The sequence below is a fragment of the Antrostomus carolinensis genome, unplaced genomic scaffold, assembly GCF_000700745.2.
Source record: "Antrostomus carolinensis isolate BGI_N321 unplaced genomic scaffold, ASM70074v2 scaffold14616, whole genome shotgun sequence".
Classification (NCBI taxonomy): domain Eukaryota; kingdom Metazoa; phylum Chordata; class Aves; order Caprimulgiformes; family Caprimulgidae; genus Antrostomus; species Antrostomus carolinensis.
Genome location: NW_010319882.1, coordinates 16858 through 39285, shown reverse-complemented (window position 1 = coordinate 39285; position 22428 = coordinate 16858). Strand labels below are relative to the sequence as shown.

The 22428-nt window shown below is 42.3% G+C and overlaps 1 protein-coding gene across 1 annotated transcript in view; it reads right to left on the bottom strand.

Annotated features, from left to right (window-relative positions):
- ABCA12 (ATP binding cassette subfamily A member 12) overlaps nucleotides 1–22428 on the bottom strand; it is a gene marked incomplete at its 5' end in the record, with an annotated part of 54247 nt that overhangs the window by 14966 nt on the left and 16853 nt on the right. The window contains 17 exons of the mRNA XM_010169425.1: nucleotides 2091–2196; nucleotides 3570–3657; nucleotides 4571–4698; nucleotides 6237–6330; nucleotides 7538–7624; nucleotides 8920–9172; nucleotides 10501–10639; nucleotides 11785–12009; nucleotides 13653–13813; nucleotides 14196–14392; nucleotides 15050–15268; nucleotides 16829–17006; nucleotides 17811–17966; nucleotides 18659–18793; nucleotides 18895–18964; nucleotides 19869–20198; nucleotides 21540–21654. Coding sequence (XP_010167727.1) covers nucleotides 2091–2196; nucleotides 3570–3657; nucleotides 4571–4698; nucleotides 6237–6330; nucleotides 7538–7624; nucleotides 8920–9172; nucleotides 10501–10639; nucleotides 11785–12009; nucleotides 13653–13813; nucleotides 14196–14392; nucleotides 15050–15268; nucleotides 16829–17006; nucleotides 17811–17966; nucleotides 18659–18793; nucleotides 18895–18964; nucleotides 19869–20198; nucleotides 21540–21654 — 2681 coding nt within the window. The remainder of the gene's footprint in view (nucleotides 1–2090; nucleotides 2197–3569; nucleotides 3658–4570; nucleotides 4699–6236; nucleotides 6331–7537; nucleotides 7625–8919; nucleotides 9173–10500; nucleotides 10640–11784; nucleotides 12010–13652; nucleotides 13814–14195; nucleotides 14393–15049; nucleotides 15269–16828; nucleotides 17007–17810; nucleotides 17967–18658; nucleotides 18794–18894; nucleotides 18965–19868; nucleotides 20199–21539; nucleotides 21655–22428) is intronic.

Sequence of the window (22428 nt, the reverse complement as noted above, 5' to 3'; positions counted from 1 at the left end):
GAAAGAGAGAAAGAAAGACACCGTCTGTCTAATCTGTTAATACTTCACTGTAAAGCCATTTTCCTTTACTGAAGCTTAGGCTAGAAGTCAAAATTTCCATTTCAATGCATTCTCTTTTTTGTTGGTTGGGATTGAGAGAAGAGAAAGCACAATATACATAAGTCAAAAGCTATTATGACTTGCTTAGTGACAGGGTAAAAAGCTTTTTATGTATTTTTAAAAAATATACGCAGTCTAAGTCAAACCTCTAAAGCAGGACTGGCACCTCTTTCAAAGTGCTGAAGTGACAACACACTTTTATCTGGCCATTTCAACGGTTCTTAAACTGTCATTTATTTGTCACAACAACAAATAGATTTAGCTGCCAGGAATATAGCACGCAGAACGTCTGTTCAATTGTATTTCAAACTGGATTTACACTACCCCAGGGGAGCTATCCTCATCCATTCATTTTATTTCCCCCGTTCTATGGCTTGGATCATTAGTGGGAAGAAGAGAATTATCAGTCTGGTCATTTACTACTAAGCATTTCTTCCCCAAAAACGCCTAAGCAGCAGGACAGATGGAGTAAAAACTGCTGCTATTCTCTCCCACCGAAAATTGTTATTTTGCCAATATAAAACTTTCCCTGTGAAAACTTTCTGACAGTTTACATGAGCTTCCTGCCTTTGCTCTCGCTCCAGCATGTGTTGGGAATACAGAGACAGGGTAAGAAGCTTCACTGCTTAATAATTCAGCTGCTCTGGGATGTTCCTGCCGCTGGAAGTGCCTGGCTCAGGTCTCCTCTCTTCACACCCAGGCAGGTGCTGCAGCTTTGTGATGTGCTTTTGCAGCACACACCAAAGAGCTTGAACCTTTTGACCTGGAGGGCATGCTGCAAACCACAAAGGCATGAGCCAGTGGGTATTTTAGGATGGCAGTGGGGACGAGACACCGGTTTCACTTGTTGTGAGTGGAGCTTGTTGTGAGGGGAGTTTCAGTGCATCGCTAGGTGGAGGTGGGAAGAGAGACATGCTGGTTTGACTTGTAATCAGCATTCTACTGTTTCTTTAATTCATGGCATGACGCTCAAAGCTTCAGACCAGATGCTTTTCCCATTATAGTTCAATTCAGATGCATCGGTGAGGAATAGTCTTAAGAGCAAAGAGACGCTGTCACCTATTTCACTGTCACCTGGAACGGCAGGCCCCTGAGGTGAGGGGGGGTAGGCATGACTGGGACATGGCTGGAAGGGCACTATTTGTCAAAGAAAATCAATCTGTAGGGCATTTCTGCACACAATTGCTACTCTTGTCAGATCCCATAAATCTCTGTATAAGATTTCTCAAAATGGCATCAGCATAAATCTTTCTCTTGTCCCTGCACCTTCTCCATCTCTAGAGACAAGCATATATATACATACATATTCCTGCCCTTCCTGCACCCTTAATATAGGCTAAACCACAAGTGCTAAGATAGGATGCCCTGGTTTATAGCAGGAATTTGAGTTGCTGCATTACATTATCAAGGAGAAGCTAAGAGAACTGATAACCCCAAAAGGGTTACTAACACTCCTTGGAATCTGTGTACGTCGTGTGTCAGAAGAAAAATATAGCTGAAAATTATGTTTCTCACTTAATCTCACTCTCTCTCATTCTTATTCAAGCACAAACATACACATACCCACACATCCCGAGTTGCTCTCAGCAGAAGGGTGACATATTAAAATTTACTAATCTAACCCACCCCCAGAGATGACCTAAAGTAGCCTTTCTATGCATAACTAATGGGCATCTAACAAGAGACAGCTATTTCAGTACCATGAGAGGCAATAAATCAAATAGCAACCACTGGCATTTTTTGCCTGAAGGAAGTGTTTTACGTAGGAGCTGAGGTCTTCCCTGTCCAGCTCCCCTGAGTCTTTGACAAAGAGAAATGAAATATGTGATTTATTAATATTTTTAAATTCTGTTTTTAAAGGAATTGCATATCTGGGAACAAAGAAATGGCCTTTGTTAAAGTCAAGGTAAGTGCTGTCATCGATTTCAACAGAACCAGGATATTCCCCCCAAAAGGGGAGAAACTATCTGCTCGTGTACAGGGACACTTACCATATCTAGAAGTCTCATTTTTCGGCAAGTTAGCTCGAAGAATGAAGTTGTTCAAGCTGTTCAGATAGGCTGGGAGGCTGTGATACCCTTCGGGATTATACCACACCTGCACACAATTGAGAAATTGAAACAATTTGGGAGAGAAATTGTTACTGGTTACATTTTGGTTTGTTCTGCTTGCATAAATGAATCATTCCACAGTTGTTATCTAAAGTCAGAAGCTTTACAAGTTGAAGTCCAGTGATTAAAACCACATGAAGTGCTGAATGAATATAAAGGCAAATTTCACTTTCAGCACAAGCAGTCCCATCAGCTTCATTTGCCTTCTGGGAGAGAATAAAGAAGCACTAGCTGGGTATGTGACATAAAGCATACAGACACTTGTTTTCTTCTCTGTAATAAGTTGCTCAGATCTGATGAACAATAGCAGTGGAGATTCCCCAAAGAAGGCTAAGCAGACAAATGTCTAATACTCCTTGAAAGACAGAGGGAAAAAGGTTGCTTTAGGGCAGAAAAGAGCCAGTCGCCAACTTCTCTTTCAGCAACAGCCCTTCTCTCCCCATGATAACTTTTCTTACCTCTACCATAATAAACCCTGAGGACTGAGGGGAAAAATCAGGGGGGATTTACCATCACTTACTTGACACATGACCCACAGCACCCAGGCTGGAGGTGTAAGTTACTACCAAAGGACAGAGAGCTTAGGCTATTAATCTTAGAGGCTTAAATACAGCCCACAGCATCCACCTTTGCACATCCCCAAGTCCTGTGTGCTTACTGATTTCATTCTCCTTGCCCCAGCAGAGCAAGTACTGGAGTCTGCCCTTCTTCCAACACTATCAAGGTTTCCAGGTATTAAATCTGACATGTGATAAGTAAATAGCAATGCTTTCAGATCTAAGATGAAGCTCTAAGACTGGAGGGGTGAAAACATCTGCAAATACATTACATGAGCTCTGAGTGTGAAACAATAAAACCTGTGATTCCCTTTTATTGGAGCCACCTCTGAAAACAGCACTGCTCTTGCAGGAACACTCTCCTGGTAGCTAGGTTTGGCAGTGAGATCATAGGATCTCTCTTGCTTTTCCCTGCTACCTCAGATTTCGGCCTGGATGCTTTTAATGCTGAGGCATTATAAGATTTTCACTGAGCAGAAACAAAGAAACAGGTACATCAGAGTGCACCAGCCAGCCCTAGTTAAGGTACATTCTCTTTTGAGATAAAGGTGTTACTAATTGACCTTTTCACCTCTACATAATAAAATTACGACAGCAGAAAAATTGTCTCCTGCTAGTAAAAGAAGTCAGACCAAGAAAGAAGAATGGGGAGAGAAAAGGAAATGAACTGCAAGTCATCTCTCTCACACCAAGCTGTAGATTTCAAAGGGTTTTGCTTTATTTTCTGAAATATCCCTGAACTCAACATCACTTCTGGGTCTCACACTTCCCGTGCTAGGATGAGCAGATGGAGGTTAGTTACCTTAGTCAATGTTCTGTTGGGGGGCACTGGCCTGATATCAAACTGGAGATCTGTTGTCAAAGGCATTCCGAAGCTCCAGCCACCATACCTGAGTGAAAACCAGAGTGAAATGCATTGCTACCTTCATTCAAAAGCTTTAACACCTTTGGTTGGTGCACATTAGCATGCCACTGTCACCCCAGTTAATTCTAGTTTGCCTTAAAATAATTTATCCCAGGAGGTTGTGTGTGGCCAAGCCAACACTGTTGCAGGAGCCCTCATTTGGGGGGAAAAAAAAGGGAAACAGAAACTTGGCAGCACTATGACAAAACTGTGCTGAAAGCCTCCATTTGAGAAACAGTTTGGAGCCATGTGGACTCCTAACTTGTTTGCCTACCACACTGGAATAAGATGGCTGCTTCTTATCCAGAAGACAAGCAGCTCAGTTTAAATCAACAGCAGATGAACATCTTCCTTGACAACTTTAATGGCAGGCTATTTTTGCCCCAAGACATGCTGCGCAGCTGTGTTGCAGAGTCCAGACACATTAATAGCTCTAACAGCCCCATGGTGCAGGAAAACATTCAGCCTCTTAATTTCACTGGAATGGATGCACTTTTTAAAGTCAAGCACACACTGAGACTCTTCAGAGAAGCCAACTTGGAGGAAAGTCTCTCCCTGGGGTTTACTTCATGACAGGCTGTGTCAGATTTTCCTCTTCTTAAGCATTTCTGAGTCAGACAAAGGCTTGTCTGCAGATCCAGCCATCAACCTATCAGGTGATTGACATGTTATCCCTAGGCTATCTCTGCTATGATCAAGCAAAGCACTTGCATGAACCTTTAACTCCATGATTGCATGACATTTTACCTCCTTTCAGCAGATTCATAGAGACCATCAGCAGAGAGGCCCTTCTAAACCCCTTCTGCACTGTCACCTCTTCAAGCACAGTGGATATGATATGTCTAAGAGGCTGCTCCCAGTACAATTCAGAGGAGGAAGACTGGAGATTTATGCTGTACCGTTTTTGCAGGAAGTCTTTGGTAGTTGCCAGAATGTAGGTCTCCACATTGTGCCCTGTGAGGTTATAGAGTGTCCGTGTGGAGAAGGTCCTTCTGTGGGGGGGAGTGTAGTTCGTCTGTGGACATGTCTGAGCAGAAACAAATGAACAAAAATGTTCGTGTCTATGTTTTAACTAAAAATTACCATATCAGGACAAGATTGAGAGCAGGTAATGGCAACATTCTGGTCCCGGGAGTGATTCCCACAGAAACTGATGATTCACAAATCAGGGTGCAGAGGCACACAGCACACATCCCTGCATGCTATCCTGAACATACTTAGGGAGGTGCTTAAAAACAGCCTTTGCTTAAATCCACACTTCAGTTCTACTGACATCAGTGAGACCTTGACATGTGCTTCATGCTACGTAGGAAGATTTTTGCTGAATTAAGGCTGATCCTACTTAGCAGAGCATCAGAGTGACTGCACAGACAACAGCAGAGGGCAAAACAACTCACAGAGCAGAAAACTCTGTGGTGGTCTCAAACTCTCATCTTGCATCTCACAGCAGCTACATTCTATATTTCTATTTTACTGTCAGTCATTGAGAAGATTTTCCTGAGCTTCAGGGAAACCTTGAGTTAGTCCTGAATATATAATTTAACATGCTGAGGGTCAAAGTCACATCGACTGTTTCATAAGGTTGAAGTGTCCTACCAGACAGCATGCTGGCTGCTTCTTCCAGTTCATCCATAACAAAAACCTTGGCCTCCCCCATTGTGTCTCTGTTCATAACATTGCATCAGAATACACAAAATAGCTTTGTCCATGCTGAGGAACACCTGCCTGTGCCTGCTAGAGCTGAGAATTCACTTTAAACATTATCCTGACTTACTGGAGAAATGATGCTGATACTTTTATGTGAAATTAAGTGTATGGCCAGAAAACCACATAAAATAGCTGCATTTTAAGGAATGACTATGAACATTCAATTAAGTACAAGCTTTATCTTACAAATGGCATCACACTGCACCTTGAGTCTGATTTCCTACTGAAGATGAGTGAATAGCACTGGAGGGAGGAGAGCTCAGCTTCAAACTGGACTGTAAAATTGTAACATCCTTGGGGCAGAATCTGCGTTTTCACCACGTGCATACAAGGACACTAGGCCCAGTAGTGCCCATATGTGGTTCTGTATGTACCACCATAATGCAAATAACTGTTATTAATCATCACTATTTATAATATGGAGTAGAGCAAAAGGAGATGGATCTAGACCTTGCATAAAGCTGAATTTTGAAGAGCAAACAGCAATAATAGCTGTGATTTCATATAGTGACAGTGCTTGTATAAAATGCAATTTTCCTCTTGAATACATGTTCACCTCTGCTAAATGGGACAATCACACAACATTCAAGAACACCCTTAAACATATTCCCACCCATGAGGGGGAAGGCAGATATCTTAGCATGTGAATCTTCTGAGGATGCTGTTTCCTTTCCTGTCCTCAAACTGGTGCAGACAGTGGTTATCCAGTGTACAAAATCAACAAGGCCAAAAAGAGACAGGAGGAATCTGAACACTTAGTTCCCCTTAATATCATGCCTGCCACAAAACCACTCCCAACCTACAAGGTCTCCCAAATATCCCCCCAAACCTCCTCTCTTCTGGGTTTATTCAAGTTACCTGGATGCCATCTGTGCAGTTGCAGGCAGAATACGTGGTTCTCTGGTTTCCACTCGTAATCCACTGGCCCAGCATGTCCTCCTTTAAACACTGCCTGAAAATGAACACATTTTCCTCTGAGGTTCTCTATGCTCAGGTGTGCAAGCGATGCTAATTGCTGTCATGTTTAATGACAGCAAGGATGGCAGTCAGAGCTTCAGCAGAAAAGCAGACCTTCTTGTTAGCTCTGGGTGCTTCAGGGAATACCCAGCCTCCTGCTGCCTTCAGTGCCTCTCAGCAGAGTCCTCACGACTCCTCTCTGTGCCTGGACTTGTACAGCTGATTAGAAAGGAACCCAGAAACCACTTTGTTCCCACAGTAGACTGTGTATAGAGTTAGCATGTAAAGGGCAAAATCATCTTGCAGTGCAGAAATAAGGGCTATTGTCATTGCAATAACTGGGAACTCATTCCTGTGATGGACTGTATTGACCAGGCAGTGGCTGTAAATACTCAGTATAAATAGCTGCCTGCAGAGAGGTGGCACACATGAGCACGCAAGTTTGCCCAGGATTTTACTGCTAATTCCTTGAAAAATTATCTGCAGAGCCCCAAACAAAGCAGCCCTCATAGCACAACTTGTAGATACAGATAACAAAAGCTGTGCTGAGAACTTTCTGGGCTCAGTGTTATAATTGGGATTATTGGGGAGGCAAGGACTCCCAGATATGAGAATAGTTTGCTCTCATCCTGGCATCCTGCCACCACCAAAGCTGTTCCCTTACTACTCTTAGTAATAAAGGAGTCAATTTTTGGTGGTGAATACTTCTTGAGGCAAGCAAAGAACACCAGTGTCACGGTCCTGGGACTGTATGGAAGTCCCAGTCTCAGCCTTAAAGCACATTATAGTTTCCTGTCTTCAAGAAGAATATCTCCAGTTCCGTGCTGGCAGACACAAGCCTTCGCTCCAAGCCACACAGGAGCCACGTAGGCTCTCGGCAGGGCTGAGGTCTGCTTCACACCAATCACGACCACACAGCTCCCTGCTCAGAACTGACTTGCATCCCACTAGTTCAAGTCTGTGAGCAGCACAAGCTTGTGCCTGCCTGCAAAAGGCCAGTTAGACATCTCCTAATGAGCTGAAAAGTCTGCAAGTCGTGTCTGAAGGGAGGCAGGAGATATTTTTTTCTCTGCGTGTGGCACCAATGTATGAAAATTCTGCAGATGATCAAAGATGGTTATTAAGGTCGAATGGCTAATAGTGTTATGTCAATTCTCTTGCAGATTCAGAATTTAAATGGAAGAAAATGAAGAAGTACTTACGAATCGCTTTCATTCATGCATGTGTTATCCGTTCCAGGGAAAGCGAGCATCGAAGCTACTAAAGCCTCTGTGGTTTCATTAAAATTCCTAAGATTTAACAAAGAAAAAAAAAACAACAAAAAAACAGAAAAATGTTCAAGATGCTTCCAATTACCACTGAGCCGAGGTAAACCCGTGTCTGAACGAAACAGGATTTAAGATGCTAAATAAATGGCTATTTGTGGTGCTAGCACTGCAATCATTTAAGCACATGCGATACATGAGCATAGTCACACAGGTGTAAAAGGACTGCTCATTGCTTAGAGCTGCATACCTACTCCAGTGATTTGCTGCCTCTAGATCTAAGAAAGATAGTGATGAACTTTTGGACAATCGAGATTCTGTTTCCAGAGAGAAAGTGTCTACTGCAATTTTCAGGCACTACTTCCAGTCTTGTCTCATCAGCTCTCTCATCTGTGAAGTCCATTTGGTTTTTGTCATTTAAGAAAATGGTTCTCACTTCTGACTCAGCTTTCTAGCAATCATCCATCAGGAGAAGCAGAGAACATTAGGAACAGAGGACTCAGACATGCAGTTCTGGCTCATTCCCCCATCTAGTAGTACTGAAGTGGAAAGGCATGAGCAGTCCTGGGAAAGAACACCTAAGAGCAGACATGCATGCTTTAGGGCTGAATTTTATATTTCTGACTTAAAGCTGAGAACCACTGGAGAAAGACAACAGTTCACATCATGATACAAATGATAATCATTTTGGTAACTAGCTTTTTAAACACAATGAAATCATTCATTGGTGACATCTTAACCACACTGAAAAAGCTCATGCCCTTCAAATGACTGCATGCCTTGGACTAGTGGGGCCTGGGCAAGAGAGCACTTCTGGTACCGACAGAGAGGAGGACTATGCAAACAGTTCACAAAATGGATAGAATTTGATCCCAGATTTGTAATGTTGGAGACAACTGATGTGGGGACCTCTATTTCATATTCAGGGAATTGTGTATATATATATATATATATGTGTGTGTGTGTGTGTGTGTATATATATATAAAAAGAAAGTCCCTAGTGGATAGTATGGCTTTCACAGGGCCAGAGGACTTCAGTGGCAAACAAAGAATATTGTTCACATATTTCACAGTTAATTCCAGCTGAGAGGTTGTTTTTCTAAAGCTTTCTGATTGATGGTCTGAACCAAGCCATCTCCCCCAGAGATCCCCAAGGAACAGGATTTCTACATGTAATCCGCATAACATAACGATACAGATAATGTAACTACGTGTTATCTGCATAACACTTCTCCACTGGGTCTTCTTAGAAATAATCCTGATTGTAAAACTGTGTCTTTAAACAAATAGGTTTAAGGATCAAGAAGAACACCACTCACCCAAAGAAGTCTGCCTGGTCGGATGTGCCGTACAGGGATGGGGAAAGAATCAGTTCGGGATATTCAGTCTCCTTAGTTCTCAGCGTCCCAAGTCCCATGGCAGCCGTCACAAAGAGGACTGGGAGGATGACCTGAGCAATGAAGCCTCTGACATCCCGCCGGGTATGGTGGAATCTCTTAATGAACAAAGCTGATGTCTTCTTCAGGAGCAAGGGCAAACCCTGCAGACTTTTTGATCTAATCAGGAGCTGATCTGGGTACAAAAGAAGAAAGCATTTTATCATGGATCAGTGTTTGTGAAATGCAGGGAGAATTGATGGTGATAGTACCCTGGGAGTGTACTTAGCTTCCTGCACTCCTTTACAGATTGCAAATCAAAACTACTAAGCTGGAACATATGCAAGGGTCAGCCTTGGGAGAGGACTCAAATTTTGGCTCTTGAGTCATAAGCTCATGTAACACCAGTTTTTTTAATTTCAAATGCATATATATGTAGTGGATTTATTTTGAAAACTTTTAAAAGGAACACAGACTTCCAGATGCAACAAGAAGTCATCCACATCCTACCTATGCAGCTGTAATTTACAGGGAAAATGTATTATTCTTTTATATTCGCAAATTGAAAATTTTCATGATTTAGAAAGCAGGTCCTCAGACAAATCAATAAGAGAATTAATCCTGAAATAAGAAAACAAGGAGCATAAACCAGTTGAACTTTTTTATGGACAGGGTTGTGCTATACTAAAAGCAGAGCCAAATCCTATGCAACCTATTCCTCTTTATAAAATCCTTTTCAGTGCTCCCATTAGGGGTGACATAAAACACTTCTCTACAGATATGAGTTACTGTTTACAGTAACATTTACAGTGTAGGTCTGCTTTGAGAAGTGAGTATGAAAATATCTCTGCGTTGTCCCTTGGATGCCTCCCTAACTATAAATGGTATATGTATAAAAAAAAATGTTTCTACCCTGAGAAAGGATTTCAGCCAGCTATTTGCTCATTTTTGGGCTGTGCCAGCTTTTGCAGCTCTCAAACCCTCAGAGATACTGATGCAGCTTGATTCTCTTCTGAATGTGAATTTATTCCACTGCTTGGCCCTTTGAGCTGTTTTACCACACCACAACAGCTAGGACACAGCACAAAGCAGCAAGGAGGACCCAGCTCAGAGCTGTGCTGCTTTTGCAACAGGCTAAGGGCTTTCCACAAAGTTTCTCTCCAATTCTACCAGTTATGTAGAAATAATTCTCTACATCAATTACAGCAATTAATTTCAGAGGTATACATTTGCTCTTTCACCTACACACTGTATTTGATTAGATTAAAACCTGGATCAATTTAAAGGAAGGTGGATGCAAACAAAATCCCTCTGTAATTTATTCTGTGATTCAGACTTTTCCAAACCAGTGGATCTAAACAACTGTTGAGTGTTGTACTTCTAGTGATTTATTGGTTTTGTGGCTCCTAGCTGGGTGAAATGTGGTTTTCAACAAAGAAAGAGGACGGGGAGCTCAAATCAGTCCATCTGTCACTGTTTGCACCTGTGACAAATCTGGAATAAACCCTGGAGGTAATTTAGTACCGTCTCTTTCTGTGAAGGTATCCGTGTTCATAGACATTTCGTCACTGCCAATTTGACCACTGGCTCCAGGCAGCTGTTGGGGCAGTGCAGCATCTTCTGGCTGGTTCTTCCCTAGCTCTTTTGTCAGATTGAGAAACACCTATGGAGCAAGAAAATATGAAGGAAAATTGGTCCAAATGACTCCATTTACCAAAACAGTAATCAGAATCCACTCTCCTAACTTGGTAGCTGTAGTCACTGCAGCAATTGTGAATTACAATCCCCTTTCTGTTCCCTTTGTGATCTGCGGGAGAAATTAACTTTTTTTCTCAGTATAAAATTATTGTTGTCCAGCTCTGTGTCACCTCTTGGGTCTCTCCTGCTACATCAGTCAAAAATTAAACCTTTGCAGATGCCCCCTGGACTTACCTTGTCCTAATACTACCTGCTACACGATTAATGAGTAGTTGTAAACGACGCTGCATTTCACCTCAGTCCTACATAACTCTGCTCCCTTGCCACTCACACAGTGAGCAGCTCACAGGCAGCTCTCCCTGCATGGCACCAGTACAGAAACAAGGAGGGCTGTTTCCCTGGGATATTTTCCCCTCTAGCCTTTGGCAATCCTGGCTGCCTCCATGCTGGAGTGTGCACAGTCGTGGCACCCGAGTTACACGTGGTAAATGCTGTATAACTCATTTTTGCTGCCTTAGGAAAACACCTTAAAAGCAAACAAGAATTTCTGAGCAGAAAGGTAACAATCTCCCTCCCTCCTTTCTGCAAGACAAGGGTCATCACTGCCCATCATATAGAGTTACTTTTTATTTCTGATGCAACTAAATTTAAGGTGCCTCTGTTACTCCAAGACGCACCAGGTGACCCACTTGTACAACACAGCATCCATGCTGAAGTTCATCTTCAGATGCTTTGCTAACTTCCTCCCTGCTCACTGCATCTGTACACAAACCCACATTTGTGGAGACCAGGAGAACAGTTCAAAGAGAAACACATCATTGCCCTCTCTCCTTAGTCTGTCTCCAATATCTCATTTTCTGGGTAAAATGCCAAAAAGCTGTTAACATGATGAGACAGTGGTACACTTTGTGCATTAGTATATGTATAGATTTTTTAATACATCTACACACTCACATGTTCATAACAGTGAACAACCAAACCATGTCTTCCTCCACTTGCAACTCTCACATCCAAAACACGCCACTGTCTATCCCAGAAAGCAGAGCTGCACCGTGCTGTGAAGTTAATCTCCATAACATTTCATTAAATCCATAGATCCCGAGCTCATACCTCTTCCACAGTTGTGTTTGAAATCCCGTAGCAACCAAGGTGGAGATCACTCAAGCTGGTATCGAGGGCTCTGAGAAGCGCCTGGTAGGCACCCGAGACTGTGGACTTGAAGGGGGGAAGCACGTACACAAGCTCTCCACCAATATCCTCCTTGAGATAAGCCTCTGGGAGGTGGGATTGGATCAAGGAGGTCACTGCTGTGGTGTCACACTCCTCTATCATGTTCTGAAAAAAAAAGAGGAAAACACTCTGTGGTCACTAAGAGTGCTGCAAGGTCAAACTTCCTACCGCATGATTTACCCCAAATCCTGTCCCATAGAATAATCAGTAGGTGATCTCAGTCCAGGGATGCAACTTTTCAGTTTAAATATCAAAAGGAGATGAAAGTGGGTTTCTAGCCCTTGAAGAGGATGTGTGTGACCCTGTGCCCATGTTGGTCCACGCAAGACCTCGCTGGGCTCCCTCTGTCTTCAGGGATGGGGACTGGCCTGAATCAACCACTTTGCACAAGCTAGAGGGTTTGTAGTATAACAGAGAAAAAGCCTGGCCACAAGAGAGCTGACACCTGGACATGGCTGCCAGCACAAATACACTCTTTTTCCATGAAAAACAGGACTTGCACATGGGTCTTTTGTTCATTTTCTCTGTCTACACTGCCAGCAGTTTGGAAGAGGGGCTGATCTCTTATGGTATCTGCACGTTATTCTGAGTGCTGGGGCTACCAAGAGCACTGTAATAAAAGCTGTCAAGAGTAGAGTTACCCCCTCCTTGCAAGGAGAACGTTTTGCCTTAGACCAGAAACTATCAATGGACTCTTCCCATCTGCTTTATTCCTCTGAACTCCAGAATTCACACTCTGCACCCAGCCTTGATTTTAACCCTCAAGGAGATCCTGTTCTTTTTCAACAAAGCAGAGCACTGACACCCCTGTTTTCTGAGGGTCATGGAGGTTGGTCTGGTGGTCCTGCTGGAGAGCTTCCCTCTGCTTCAAGGGCAGTGAAGGCCACAGGCTCTCTTAGCATCTCTCACCAAGAAGCAAGATGTTTACATCCAGATCCTCAGTAGTTCTTTGGTACCACGACCATCCTTGGATCTGTCACTCAGCTCCTGCTGATATAGCTGTAAGTGTCTGCATCCCTGAACAAGCCTTGATGGCCCCCCTTGGAGACAAAGCTGCTGAGAGCTCTAGCTCAGGCTCACAAACAGACAAACCTCTGCCTCTGCCCCCAGCAGTGCCTGCTGCAGTGACAGCGCTCATGGGTCCTGAAAGGGAGCTAAGGCCCACTGGGGAAGGGAGGATAAAAAGGACTGCACTATGCACCTGGAACATGAAAGGCTCAAGTTCAAACCTCTGTCTTGTCTATTTTTGCTCCGAGGGTTCGTGTAGAGCAGCTGAAGCCAAGCCTCCTGTGTTTTGGGGAGCTCTGCTCCCCAAAGTTGTCTTTCTGAAGTAAACTTATTTATAAAAAAAGCTTGTGAATTCCAGTGTGGGACAGGCAGAGTGAGCCAGAGAGCAATGTGCACTGTAACCTGCGTATCTCAGTGATTGGGGCATATGAAAAAATGATCTTACTGGCAATCCAAGGAAACAGTCCAGCATATTCTTGAACCTGTGTGGCCAAACCCAAGGGTTTCAACCCAAAACACATCCCACTCACCTGAGCATAAAGTGGTCGCATAATCAAGTTATTCCATGAAAGTGGAATTATACTGGAACAACCATTCCACTGCAGATACCTAAGAAGAACCTTCTGCAGCATGCTTCATTTCTGTGGGACACTATGACTGGCCTCCTCCTTTCCTATCACACAACTGGCTCAATTTCCACCCCAAGATGCTGAAAATTTAGGACAAACTCAGACACAAACCTTCTTTTTTGTGAGTGTCAGGTGGTATCCATCACCAAATGTTTCCTTGAGGTAAAATGGCGAACCACAACATTTGAGTCCTCCGTGCTCTAGGAAGGCGATTCGATCACTCAGAACTTCTGCTTCATCTAAGTGATGTGTTGAGAGAATGATGGTTCTGCCTGGAAAACGCAAAGCTGATGTCAGCCACCATAGAATAAACACACATGATTACATGAGACAGGTGGAAGCTATGCTGAATGAGGGGGCAGAGTACCAGGTGAAAATCAACTGTGCTTTTTTTGAATTATTAGTGAAAATGGATGAAAGGCAACATTAGAAAGAAACTGAAAGTTACTGCATTGTAAATTGTGTATTATAGTAAAGCTACTTTCCAAATGACACTGCGAATTTACAAAAAAACCAACCAGGATGCACTCAGAAGGCCTGCAAAATCCAGTCTCCCACAATCCGTTCTCTGTAGTCTCCACAGTTCAAAGCCACAGTTCAAAAGCGATGCAAACCACCTGTGCCACTGGGCAGCATCTTGCTTCATCACAGTACCTTTTTTATTCTTGGAGATAATTTCCCAAATGCTTCTCCGAGAGCAGGGATCCACCCCTGTGGTTGGTTCATCTAGTATCACCACCCTTGATCCACCCAGGAGAGCAATAGCTATAGATAACTTCCTCTTCATCCCTCCAGACAGGGAGCCAGCTAGCTTGTGACGATGGCTGTACAGTCCAGTCTCCTTCAAAGTCCTTGAAAACAAAGAAAAAACAACCCCCAAAGGTTGTCCTTCAGGCACCTTTTAAAAGCAGGGAATCTGAAAATACCCAAAAAAACCATAACTGCAAATGAAAAACTGCTCAAGTATGGACAGCTCTACTGAATGGTCACAGAGCAGGGAAATGATTCACCCTGTAGCTCAGTCACTGGGATTTTAATTTAAAGCATTTTTTTTAGGATGCTTTCAAAGTTTCTATCTGACAAGTCAAGGTTAAAGGCTCAACCTCATCAACTGAGAACACCAAGATCCAAACTCCCTGGGATGTTTCGGCTGCTTCACTTCTCCGCAGAAACAATAAAGCCGACATCATCTTTCTGACTGGTTGATTAAATCTCTTTCTGGGGAAGACTGTAAAGCAGCAAGGACTAGACCCTTAGGCCTATAAATTCATCTCCAAAGAATTGCCACAGAAGCTTGTAAACCCCCTGGAGAAGAGACATTGTTTTCTTACAGCACACAGATATCAACACTCAATATATTCCTCTAGTCAGAACAAGATGTTTGAACTCTACGCAGGGTCTGCAACAGTCCTCAAAACCATTCACTTGAGCTTTGCAGTGGCAATGGCACTACCAGGCAATAATTTTGACAGCCTCCTCTCCCTTCTCCAACCCTGCTATTTTCATACCTCTTCACTTCTTGGTAGAGCTCCTGTTTACTCCAGTGAGGGACTTTGATGTAGCCATAGAGCAGCAGGTGTTCCTTTGCGGTAAGGTAGTTAAAGAGCACGTCATGCTGCATACACACACCCATGTTCTTCCTGATAACTTCCTGGTCAGTCCTGATGTCTTTGTCATAGACAAAGATAGTACCTGATGATGTAGGGAACAACCCGGTCAAAATAGATCTGAAAGGGAGAAAGAAATAAAAAAGGAAGTGAGACCACAGTGTGATTCTGTGAAAAAGGAGAAAGCCACAAGTAATTTTTTCACATGGTCCTGTACATATCATCACTTTCAAACTTTTCTTACATCACTACCACACCTCTTCCAGCCAAAGACCACTGACCACTGCTGCTTCTCCTGCCTGCCCATGCTTTGGCAGAGTGGTGGCCAGTTAACATCAAAGGACATCCTCCTACCCCTCTAAGGGAATGCAAGGGCAAGTAACCATGCTCACTCACTGAACTCTGGCTACTTTTCACAAGTACTTTCATCTCTGCAGGCTTCTCCTCCCTACGTCAGACCATTGCACATCCTATACATCAATACTCATGAATGTGCTTGGCTTCCAATTTAATCACTGGGAATTCATATAATGCAGTTACTCTCTGTGCTTTGAGGTTTGTCTGCAGTATTCAGACTGGCTCATAATGCTAACCGCAACAGAGATGGAAAATCACATCTTCATCTTACTAACCACATCAGAGCATGGAAACCTGATTTCCTGAATGCCATTATTAACAAGAAATGAGGGAGGACTTCCAGACAAGATACCTCACAGTGGGCAGCACTTTCATCTAGTTCAAGCAAATCATTACCTACTTAGCAATATCTAACAGATCTGAGTAATACACCCTCTGCTCAGAATAACTACTCACACAATATAGGGCATTTTTGGTGCTGTCCTACAGGGACTAAACGGAGAAGATGCACCTCAGACTGCCCTTCACCTTCCCAGAGCTCCTGGGACTTTTAACTATCATTAAAAAGGAAAGAAGTAACTTGTGACCTTACTCAGGATTTGAAGCCTGCACTAAGTTTCAAGAAGCCATTATACTTTTCTGTATATCACCTTTGTCTACACTTTGCAAAGAGGATAGGAGATGAATTGATAATAAGCTGAGATGAAGCACACATCTGTCTTATTGGTTTTGGCTCTTCTGAGGCTTCTATTTATCAGCTTAATGTTGCTTTCAGAGTGATGCACATATATATCAGTGGAGAAATCAAGTTCTACAGGTCTGTTTTAGTGCTGTTATCTAACAACTCGAATAATAATTTATAAATGGCAAGGCTGGAAGGGCTGAAAGGACGATGTATTAACCCACTGCCATTCCAGCCCAGCCAACACATGAGTTTGTACAGCTGAAATATACCTTTATTAAGCTTTCTTGCTAGTATCACTTCAGCTTTGGTGTGTGCATAAGCAACCCACAGCTTTCAGAACAACCTAACCCCAGGCACCCAAGTGTCATGGAACAAAATGTTAGAACAGCTGCTGTGCTCTGTATTGTGGGTATCCTACCAGATTAAAAAGCAGGTTCCTAAGCAGAAAAGAACCTTTAAATCTAATAGATGAAGAGACTGCTGAGGTCATCCATGAGCAAGATAAAACTACAAGAGAGATTTGGCCTAAAAAAGCTTCTTACTCAGTCCCCAACGGTGCACAGCCCCACTTGCTCTCTTGTTCACCCAATCATGCTTCACAGCACAAAAAATAAAAAGCAGCTTTAAAGGATACGCACATGGTCGTAGTTTTCCCGGCTCCATTGTGTCCCAGCAGGGAAGTGATATTCCCTTCATAGAAGTTGAGGCTGAGGTTGTTCACTGCAGCTTTGGATCCATAAATCTTTGTTATGCCATGGAGGGAGACTCCCAAGGTGAGATCAGTGGGCTCTGGTTCCAGGTGAGGAGCAGGGGCACCTTTGACAGCAAAGGGAAGGGTCAGAGGACAGTTACTGCACTGCAGCAAGTGTCTGTGCTACTTTTTACACCTCAGATGAGCAAGGCTTTTAAAAAACAAAATATAGCAAAAGTAGGTGCCTTTCAGCTAGGAAAGTAGAGAACACTTCACAGGATCTGTATCAGTTTGAGCTCTTTGGGATTTCTCCTTTTTACTTCTGCAGCTTCTCATACCTCCTGACAATAAGCATTAATCACTTTTGAAAAGGTCTCATATTTAGATGTTTCAGAGCACCTAACTTGATTTATACTAAGCAAGCACAGAAAATTAGAGGACATACAGCAGAACTGCCGAGTTATTTTCAGTTAGGTAGAATCAGCAAGCTTTTATGTGTGATCTCACAGTATTTTACAGGCTAAATATTTAAACAGATGAACAAAGAAGCACACATCCCTTTTGCCAAGTGGAAACTTCTATATGCTTGCACAAACAAAAATGTATTTCTACATAAAGCATTGTAGAATGAGATATGTGCATCTAAGGTAACTGCCCGACTACAAAGTACACAAATATGTATGTGAATATCAGTACTGGATTTCCACCCCAAATAGGAAGAACAAGTATAATTTAAAAGTCAAATCTCCATTCACGTAACAGCTTCCCATTTTTCCTGTGCTACAAAATAAGGATCAATACAGAAATGTTCTTTCTGAGTATAGTGCCCCTTTACAAATTTGGCTTCATTTATCTAAAACTAGTAGATTAGTAGATTAGATACTAACTAGTAGTAGCTAGTATCACTACCCCATCTAGCATTCACATACATATCTTATTGTTGAGGGTGGCTTCTTTCCTTAACATCAGCTTGGCAAAGAGAAGGCCTCTTAGTTTCTCACTCCAGAAGGGAAGGTAACCGTTGTATTCGACCCAGTAAGATGGAAGCAATGGAAAATACCAGGGAGCAGCCATGCCGTATCTACCTGCAAGGAGAAGAGGAATCTCATTCAGGTATCTGTTTCTGAGGAAGTGACACTATTGGGGTGCACTCAAAATAGCAAAAATAAAGTCCACAGAGATCACTCTCCTCTTGATGTGCTCATGTACAACTGATTCTCGGTAGAGAATTTGCCTGATTAACATAATAGGAAGCATTCACTAATATGTTATTCCAAATAACTTCATAGCTGGAGGGCAGGAGTACATTACATTTTCCACTGGGCAGATTTCCGTATGCCAGTGGACTGCTTCATCAGGTGGGGAAGAAAAGCAAAAGACAAATGTACTGGTTTTTGCCCAAGGCAGGAATTACTTTTTGAAATCAAATTATATAAGTAACGCAACACAAAATCACTCAGCTGACAAATGCAGGCTAACATGCTCTGTTCTCATTTTCACCTACCAGACTGCAAACACATCCTCCCCGTCCTTGTTTCTTTAGGCCCACCTACCCATGTGATAAGCAGAGGAACCCTAATTCTCCCTTGCTCTGCTCTGTCTCAGGTTTTTAATTCTCTCAGGCATCCACAAAACCACATGTCCTTTGATCTAGAAACAGAAGTACCCTGTGTGTGCAGACTGTCTTACTGCCTGAACAATGGAATTAGCCAGTGTTGAATTCATGGTTTTCCAAAAGAGATGGTACAGCACCAGCCTAAATGCTTCATATCCTTACCTGGGAAAACATTCCTTATATACCAACCCAGGATGAAGTAAATTAAAGAGTCTATCAGAATGAGCCAGCACATCCAGCCAAAGGAAGTGTTGTCTCCAATCATTGGGGACTTATACATGTTGTCCCACTGCAGACCTGCAAGAAGGAATTTAAAAACACAAACAGAATCCATGTTAGTTAGTGAAATGCCACAACCATGGGAACTCAAATCCTACTTTTTTCTACAGTAAACATACCTATGCCCTGTGCCTCGTATCGAGCAATGTATTGACTTGCATAACTGAACGCAGTTGGAGACAAGAGACTCTGTGGAATAAACAACATTGAAAACAAAGAACTTATGAATTAGTCTCAGAGAAATCAAGTCAGTCAGCCAATCATGTACCTCACTGACTTGGTCCAGTAGCCAGAAAAATGAATGTGTTGGGGTTTTATTTTTTTAATATTTTTTTTTAACTGTCACAAAGAGCACTGGACCGGGCTTATGATGGGCAGTGCTTCTGGTGATGAGCTGTAGTGTCTCCTTATAGCTTGCCTTCCTTTTGCTTCTGCAACCAGGACCCAACTTCCTCCCTCACACAGGGCTTTATTTTAGGTTTTTGAAACACAGCAGTTCTTGAGTTACCTGCCCTGTGGTTAATAATTTTACCACTTGCATTAACAGATGTCCTTTCTTGAATATGGCGACTCAAAGAAAACAAGTCTGGCTTCTGGAACCTACTACCTACCTATTTCTACCCTTGGTAAGAAACAAGGCTTTGCACCTATTTGTATGGCTAGGAACTTCAGATACATGAAACTAAAGGATGAGCTAGCAATGAGCAGAGCCAGCCCTCCTTCATAGCCCTGCTACCTAAACTCCTGACTGAGACAGCCTTGTTTTTCACAGTGGTTGAAAACAACCCATTTTGCTTTGCAATTTGAAAGGGCAAAATACATAGCTCAAACCACTCTGATTCAGCTGGGAGGTGGGAACTCACTAAAATTCCACAAGTATTGCTTTCAGTCAGGGGACACAACTAATACCAGGTCTCCCTCAAATAGGTCAACTGTCCTGTTGTGCTGCTGCACCTGTCAACACCCATTGATGGAATCTAGAAAGGCATCCAACTCATATATTTCTGACACAAGCTATAATAAGAGCTGAAGTTTATTGAAGGCGACTGTCTGCTCCCACACATGGTCCCTGTTATTGAAAAACAGAACTTACCAGTAGGCTCTTCACAGAGAAGCTCAAATGATTCTCGATGACAAGCAACACGATGAAGGGAAAGAAGGTGAGGATGTACACGAGACTGCCCACCAAGGCTGCTATGTTGGTGTTATTGAAGAAAACACTGATGAAGTAGCTCATGGCTATGATGGACAGGCTGTAGTCCATAAGGTACAGGAACAAGAGAGCTGTGTTTGTTTTGGGAAGGATGTTACCCACTTTTAGAACAACGATGAGGAAAGTGACAGTAATTAGAAGGAAGATGGCGCACTCTATGAACCAGGCGATGAAATGGCTGCTGGCATTAACACCCATCATTTTCATGTACTACAGAGAGAAAGGTGAAAAAAAGAATCACAAATTACAACTGTTTATTAAGAGATCTTTCTGCTGATTTGAACTGTTTCTTTTTTCAGTTTCTGGATAGGGCATGCAACCAAAACATGCTCTTTCATTCTTTGCCATACTGCATGTTGGTAACCAGGGAGAAACCATGCACTCACATTTCTGGAATGCCCTAGGTTTGCAAAGCCGTCTATTGCAAAACAGCAGCACAGACAGGATCTGCAAGTATGAACTGTTGCAGCCCACAAGCTCCAAAGCAACTTCTGGCCTTAGATTTGTAACTTTTCTAAAGCAATTTGATTATTTTTAAAAATAATACTAATTGACCCTGTGGCTTGAATGTAAAAAATCTTAACTATCTTTGAAACCAAACCATTTCTCATACACCCCCAAGACAACAAATAATAGATAAATTACCATGGTTATAAAGAAGCAATATTAATTTATATTAGCTGATAATCAAATCCACAAGACTTGTATAAAACAAAGTTTGCTTTGCTAAATCCAAAAGAAACTAGAGGTGCTAGTCTCTTGTTGTAGATTACTACACAACTAAAAAGATTACTGACACCCTGTTCTTAAAAACAGTGAAACTGGGTTTCCTAAGCTAGAGCAAGGGGCAGTCAGCTACCCACTGGGGTTCACTCATTGTCAGTCTCATCACAGTTCACAGGGTGCCCTTTCTTGGAAATGTTTTTGGTGAACCTTTATTTGTTTCCATGGTACTGGATAAAAAACAAATCTGCTTGAGCTTTTGTTCCTTGCTGAAGCTTAGTTTTACAAAAGTTCTTTGCTGCTCATCTCTGTTGACTCTGTTCACACTGAAAACCTGAGTTAATTTAATAAATTCCCTACGTCTCAATGTCATTTCTTTTCCAATAGGCAACCTGAATGAAGAGCTTCATTTCAGAGGAGCTGATGTAATATGTAGCACCTTCTGAAATATTAAGTATAATAACTTCAAGGATAGGAAATAAGTCACTTTTCATGTCTTTTTCCCCAATAGGTACAACTCAAAGTCAAGTTTTAGAGAGCTTTAAATCTTCAGAAAACTTGTAATTTTGTGAGGTCCCCATGTTTCCAGTGTTCAGAACTGCAAAGCAATATTCTCACAACTTGAAGGGCAAACGCCTTGCATTTCTATGGCTTTGAGCTTGGTTACAACATCAGAATTCAAACACTGCAGGTCAAACACTAGGTATTTGGAATATTATTTTCCTAAATGCTTGTTTTGCTCCATTTAATATTGCACATGAGACATACTACCCACTAACAAGGAAAATCTGTTTATAATTTTGCATGCCCCAGAAAGTTTCACCGTACCTCATAAAGCCTCAGATCTTTCTCTTGAACAAGTGTTTTAACAAAATCAGCTATAAACAGCACCCAGGCAGCCATGAGAGCAAATGGAAGAGAGTAGGTCACGCTGGTTAAGAACCTGTAAAAGGCAAATGCAGGCTTTAGCTGAATATGAAATGTTCTGGGGATTAAGACTTTATATGGAGTATATTTTTCAGAATAATACTTTGGTACAGGAAGAGACGTGCTTATATTTCAAAACGTGAAGTATAATTAATAATTACAAAAAAGGCTATTTTGCCCTTGCATCGGATTTTCTATTCATTAAACTCCTGACTGCTCAAAGTCTTTTTTTATTTTTTTTTTTTTAAATCACAGAGGGATTTCCAGGTGCATTTTGGAAGTTTTACTCAGCAGCACCACTGGCAGGAGCAGGAACCGCCACGGGCAGTGGCATCTCCTGGCTCTCTGATGGGGTGCATCCTATTTTGAAACATCACAGCAGCCAGCCAGAATCCCCAGTTCTATTAATAGATATAATGGCCAAATTTTGTTATCATGTCATATTTCCTGGTGCCAGAGTTGCGATATAGGTGCTTCCCCTCAGAGTGTCTGTCCTATTACCCCATGGGACAGGCATTGCAGATCCAGGTCTGCAACGTGGGCTTCACAATTCTTGGCTCCTCACTTTAGTGAAAATCTTCTTCCCATGCCAAATGTGCAAAGAGAAAAGACAACAATGGCCAACAGTAAATTTCTCCTTTTGTGACGGAAAGCAAGTTTTTATAGCAGGAGATTCACTTCATTGTATCTACAGGGCTTATGCTTTCCTCCCTCATTTCTAAACCTGGCTTAAAAAAACCAATAAATCAGTGTTATTCCTGGGAAACGTACAATAACAGTAACATTTGTT